The sequence below is a fragment of the Marmota marmota genome, unplaced genomic scaffold, assembly GCF_001458135.2.
Source record: "Marmota marmota marmota unplaced genomic scaffold, marMar, whole genome shotgun sequence".
Classification (NCBI taxonomy): Eukaryota; Metazoa; Chordata; class Mammalia; order Rodentia; family Sciuridae; genus Marmota; species Marmota marmota.
This window is the reverse complement of record NW_026000174.1, coordinates 57,374,281-57,380,075: the sequence shown is the minus strand read 5'-3', so window position 1 is coordinate 57,380,075 and position 5,795 is coordinate 57,374,281. Positions and strand designations below refer to the sequence as shown.

The following is a 5,795-nucleotide window of genomic DNA, read 5'->3' as shown; positions in this document are numbered from 1 at the left end:
GTAAGTTTCACATGCAGAAGCTTCTGGAAGAATCAACATTCAGGAGGCATTTGAGTCATCTGTAAAAACACAGAATGTTTTTCTTAAAAAGAAAGAAAAAAATACTTATAAATAAGGAAAAACACTCATCAAATTTCAATGCACAATAGAATCTAGGCTTTCAATTTTATTACAATACAGAAGTTTAATCATTTCAAAGTTTTACCCGCTCACCCCCAGGTACTATAATAAATTTGCACAGGAAGTACATGGAGAAGAGAAATGTGACAGAGTTTGTTCTACTGGGACTTACACAAAACCCAAAGATGCAGAAAATTATATTTGCTGTGTTTTTGCTCATCTACATCATCTCTGTGTTAGCAAATTTGTTCACCGTGATTACCATCATTTCCAGCCCACTGTTGGGCTCCCCCATGTACTTTTTTCTGGCCTATCTCTCCTTTATTGATGCCTGCTTTGCCTCTGTCAGTATGCCTAAATTCATCGTGGATTCACTGCATGAAAAGAAGACAATCCTGTTCAATGGATGCATGGCCCAAGTATTTGGAGAACATTTCTTCTCAGGTGCAGAGGTCATTCTGCTTACAGTGATGGCCTATGACCGCTATGTGGCCATTTGCAAGCCCTTGCACTATGCAACCATCATGAACTGGAGAGTGTGTGCCCTGCTAGTGGGAGTGTCCTGGATGGGAGGCTTTCTCCATGCAACCATCCAGATCCTCTTCATCTTCCGACTACCCTTCTGTGGCCCTAATGTCATTGATCACTTTATGTGTGATCTGAGCCCTCTGCTAAACCTGGCCTGCACTGATACCCGCATTCTGGGGTTCATTGTTGTTGCCAACAGTGGGTTCATCTGCCTGCTAATCTTCCTCCTCTTGCTGGTCTCCTATGGGGTCATCCTGTGCTCCCTGAGGACACAGAGCCTAGAGGGTAGGCGTAAAGCCCTGTCCACCTGTGTCTCCCACATCACAGTGATCCTTTTATTCTTTTCTCCCACCTTATTTGTGTACCTAAGACCTGCAGTTACTTTACCTATCGATAAGGCAGTTGCTGTTTTCTATGCTATGATAGTGCCTATGTTAAATCCTTTGATCTACACCTTGAGAAATGCCCAGATGAAAAGCACCATTAGGAAATTATTTACTAGGAAATGTGCCTGAAGACCAACGTTGATGTAATCCAGGAAAGGACCCTTTGAATGATCTTAGCAAGCAGTACTTAAGCGATTAAAAAAAATCATTCAAAAATTCTTTTGATCAATCTCATGAGATTTAAGAAATTATAATTTTTGTGTTTGAATTTGCATCATGAATTTCAGTATTATCCATAAATGTAAAACACCAATAATTAAAACAAAAAACAAACAAGCAAACACCTTATGCTTTCAAGGAAGAAAAAAATTGATTCAGCGAAAGGGAAAACTACTTCAGGACAACTCTGAATCTTTGCAAACCTTTACCAAATTAGGGCTTGATTTTGCTATCTTCATTCATTTTATTTATCAGGAAAATGACAAAAAACAAGTTATTAGAACACATCTAGCAATGATCCTGCAATTAAAACTGACTTACCAGATTATACTGTTAATTTCTATGTTACAAGAACAAGTAATTATAATAAATAGACCATATTATTGTACTGATTATCATTTATGGGGAAAAGACAGTGTTGAACACACTGCAGAGTTGAATTTCCATACCTAAATATCCAATGGTTTTTATAAAAATTTCTTGTAAATATACATATCACAATTGATGGTAATATGTTTTGAGGAATATTATGGTAAGTAAGGACTTTAGGGCTACAAAACTGAAACAATAATAACCTTTGATTGGCAAGTGATGCAGATTCAACCAGATTTCCTTGTAGTCTTCAGAAAGGCTGTGTATACTCAGGTTGCTGTACTCTGATAACCGATGATAAAGAGGGGTGAGTCAAAATAAAAGAATGCTTGAAGGTCAGGCAAAAAACTCCTAGTTGAATAATGCACAGCGAGACTATATTAAATACTTGCCTCCTAGCAAACAATAGTTTCTCCAATGTAGTACAATATTTGCCTCTGATAAATGGTGAATGAAGAATGGATGTTAAAGTAACATAAATAATTAAAATAAAAAATAGAGTAAAAATGAGTCCTGAAGACTACAGGTTGTTTTTCACTGTCATCTGATTCAGACTGACCTCTGAGGGAAACCACAATTACTGAGGAATGAGAAATAATTTAGAACTGAGTTTCTGAGCATATGAGCAAATGGTATATCATGATATTCTTTCAGCAAGATTTCATTATCCTCTGCATAGGGGCTGTTTATGATTTTTCTGTTATGTGGTGGTAACATTCATTAGTAAAAACTATTTTGTAAAATGTATACATCTGTCTATACAAAAGCAATTTCAGGATAATTTTTGTTGTTGTTCAATGTTTCTTTCATTCATTAATAAACCCAAATATTTGATTCCAAAAATATTAATATTTCGGGTGACTTCTGAGGTGAACAAAACACACCTAGGTTCTTCTTTCATGGTGTTTAAGTGACAGACACCAGAGGGGAGTGGGAAAATACTGGTGAGTGTTATACAAACATGTTAAGATGGACAGGATACTATGAGGACAGGTTGGATGGATAATAAACAAAGACCTGGAGAGAGGGTGCTGACAGAAAAGGATTCCCAGAAAGAAAGACATAAAAATGGCCCTCATGGGATAAAATTGGGCAAGAAGAGTGAAGAGGCAAGATGTTGGATCAAAGCATTCCTATGACAGGTAAGTTAAAAACAAAACATGCAGGAAACCTAAATCATTCAGCATGACTGTGGTTATTAATTTATATTGTTATTCAACAAGCTTTACACTAAGGTAGTGTAGAGGTAAATTGCAATCCTGAGAATGGGAAGACAGAAACAAGCAAGACCAAAAAAGATCTCAAAATTGTATTAAAGGTTAATGGCAAAAACCGTGGGCAAAACATAGGAAGTATCTTTAAGATGGTGAGTGATACAATTATATTTTAGTTTATAATAACTTGGTTTCCAGTATGATAAAGAATAAATAAATATGAAGGGCAGGAGGGAAGCAGAAGCCTAGTATAATGATCTGAGGGTAAAAGGCTGGGATTGAATTCTCATCCTGCTGGTGAACAGACAGAATGTTGGACACTGGAATCATGCTCGAATCCCTCCACCAGGCCACTGTGCACAAGACCCAGGTATTGTCACTGGGTTGCTAAGAGTTCACAGCCCTAACCATTTTTGGACAAATACACCAAAGAAAATAGAAAATTCTATCCAGGGATTATTCCCACTATTTTATGACCCTCAAGTGGAAAAATGAAAGACTATCACAAGAATGTTAAAAGGTTGTATCCCTTTGCCCCTTGCAGAACAAATTATGTACTACAATTATGACAATGGTCCAATTCATGCTTTGAATATAGCCCTTGCTGCTCTAAAACAGACATGGTTTTTTTTTTTTTTCTCTTCTCCCTCTTTTCCTCCCTAATCATTTCTCCATAACCCCTCCTACTAATTTCAGGGGAAAATGGGATTCCTTTTGAACATCTCTTTAAAATCTCTCTTTTGCCCCTGATGGAGAGAATCACACATGCTAGGACAGGAGTCCCCTGTGTTTCTCTTTTGCTAGAAAAGCAATGAAACTTCTTTTATCCCTTTTCTCAAAACCTTGTCTTCCTTATTGGATGGTTATCAGCGATGGAACCTAAATCACACAATGAACACTCCAGAGCTGCCAAGGCCCCAGGCTAAATCTGACTTTACTGGAGACCACACACTTTTCTCCTTCTCTCATCAGACTTATTTAGTCCCTGCTTTCAAATGACAAATTCATAGAAATACCCACAACAGGATCATTATCACAAACTGAAATAGAGAAATAGTTCCCCACATATTTAGAAGTTATAGAGAATCAATTAATGAGGAAGATTAGAAAGAGGAGTCATGGGTGAGATCCAGGTTCTGGCTTCCATCACAAGATGGATGAGGGAACTGAGAAGATGGAATGGAGAGAACTTTGCAAATGACAAGGGCCTCTCCATCTCCAGCAGAGGTGCCTGTAACTAGAGCAGGGGGTCTCCCAGCCTGTCTAAGGAGTGCTCCAGAGTTGTCTGAAGAAACCACAATGGTCTCCCCTGAAAGAGGTTCCCTGTAAGACAAGGCTGACTCTGTTTGGGACTGACTACTAACCCCCCTTCCCCTTCTTGACTCCTAGACCTATAACTAGGCTCAAGTTCCAAGAGGGACCTAAAAGAGCTACAATGTGTGACCCATGAAAAGGTGAAATACGCTCCAAAGGCTTGATGATTTTTCTAATTTATGCAGACATAAATGCAGGAATATATGTGTGAATATATGCAAAGAATATGCAAGAATGATGAAATAGACATAAATCAGGTCAAATTTACTGATACAGACTTCATTAATCGGATGCTTTCTTTAACACTGTAGATCGGGGAGTTGAAAAGGACTCTGGTTATTCAACTGCACAAAACAAGGACCAAATGAGGCTCTCAGTGAGTAAATTAGAATGTTTTAGGAGTTAATGGCTAAAAGGAATTCAAAGGCATAGAGAAAACAGACACAGTGTGATTTGTCATTTAAGACCTACTTGCCCACCCTAAGAGAGTCCAGAAGACATAACTTTCATCATAACCATGAGTAGTAAGTGAGTGAGAGGAGCCCTGACATCCTTGAGGACTTCTGTGATTGCTCTTTCCTGTTAGACGGAACCCCTCAGTGGAAACTGTGGTCGCCGGCCTGGAAACTCTAACTGCAAAGTGAATAATTGGACCCAGAAATAGCAGGGGTCAAGTGACAGCTCTTGATATCCAAAGTTTTAATCGTGTGGTTGCCGCAGTATAAGGGAGATACAGAAGGGGTTAGGCAGCCAGGGCAAGATGGCAAGAAGGTGAGTAAGGAGGTGGGGGTAGGGGTCAGGGCCAGGAAAAAGGAGCATGGAGAGGGAGGGTCTGCTTGATGAAGGTGCTCCTGGACACACCAGAGATTCCAGTCAGATACACAAGTCTGTATTCCTGCCCCTAAGCCAGGGATCCAATACAAAACTAAAACAGATGTGTGGACAGAGGGGACTCCAACCATTAATACCGAAGAAAATGTGGACAGGGGAGGATACAGGAGAGGAGGAAATTCCAGAAATCATAAAAAGGACAAGATAAAACTACCCCAACAGATTCCTGGCTTCTCTTTGGAGCGATGCTCTGTGTAACTTTTGCGATAAACCTGCTGCTCTGTGTCTTGCTCTGCATTTTTTGCTGAACAGAGTCAATGAACCCAACATCCCTGGATGGTGACAAGTGAACAGCAGAGTTAAAGAAGAAGCCAACTGGCCTGAAGAGACCTATGACTTTGGCTGGTCGATTTCAGGCTTCCTATTAGTGAAATACTATAGAAATCCTAATGAGTTCTTACTTTGATATAGTGAAGAAGAAAAGTTCAAGTGAATGAAATAAAAACTGAATTCTCAAATCAGAAATTCATGCTTCCCGACCCCACAGTATGTAGATCGTAGCCAACTTTTTCTTCTATCAGACGCCGTGTCTCTGATTTGATATCAAGCTCCTTGATCCATTTTGAATTCACTTTTGTGCATGGCGAGAGAAAGGGATTCAGTTTCATTTTGTTGCATATGGATTTCCAGTTTTCCCAGCACCATTTGTTGAAGATGCTATCCTTCCTCCATTGCATGCTTTTAGCCCCTTTATCAAATGTAAGGTAGTTGTAGTTTTGTGGATTGGTTTCTGTGTCCTCTATTCTGTACC

At 39.2% G+C, this 5,795-nt stretch overlaps 1 protein-coding gene across 1 annotated transcript; it reads left to right on the top strand.

Annotated features, from left to right (window-relative positions):
- The first annotated feature begins 248 nt into the window (after positions 1 to 248).
- On the top strand, positions 249 to 1,163 carry LOC107158912 (olfactory receptor 4C46-like). Its single transcript, XM_015505415.1, has one exon. It carries the CDS (start codon positions 249 to 251, stop codon positions 1,161 to 1,163), a length of 915 nt encoding a protein of 304 aa, XP_015360901.1.
- The last annotated feature ends 4,632 nt before the right edge of the window (positions 1,164 to 5,795 follow it).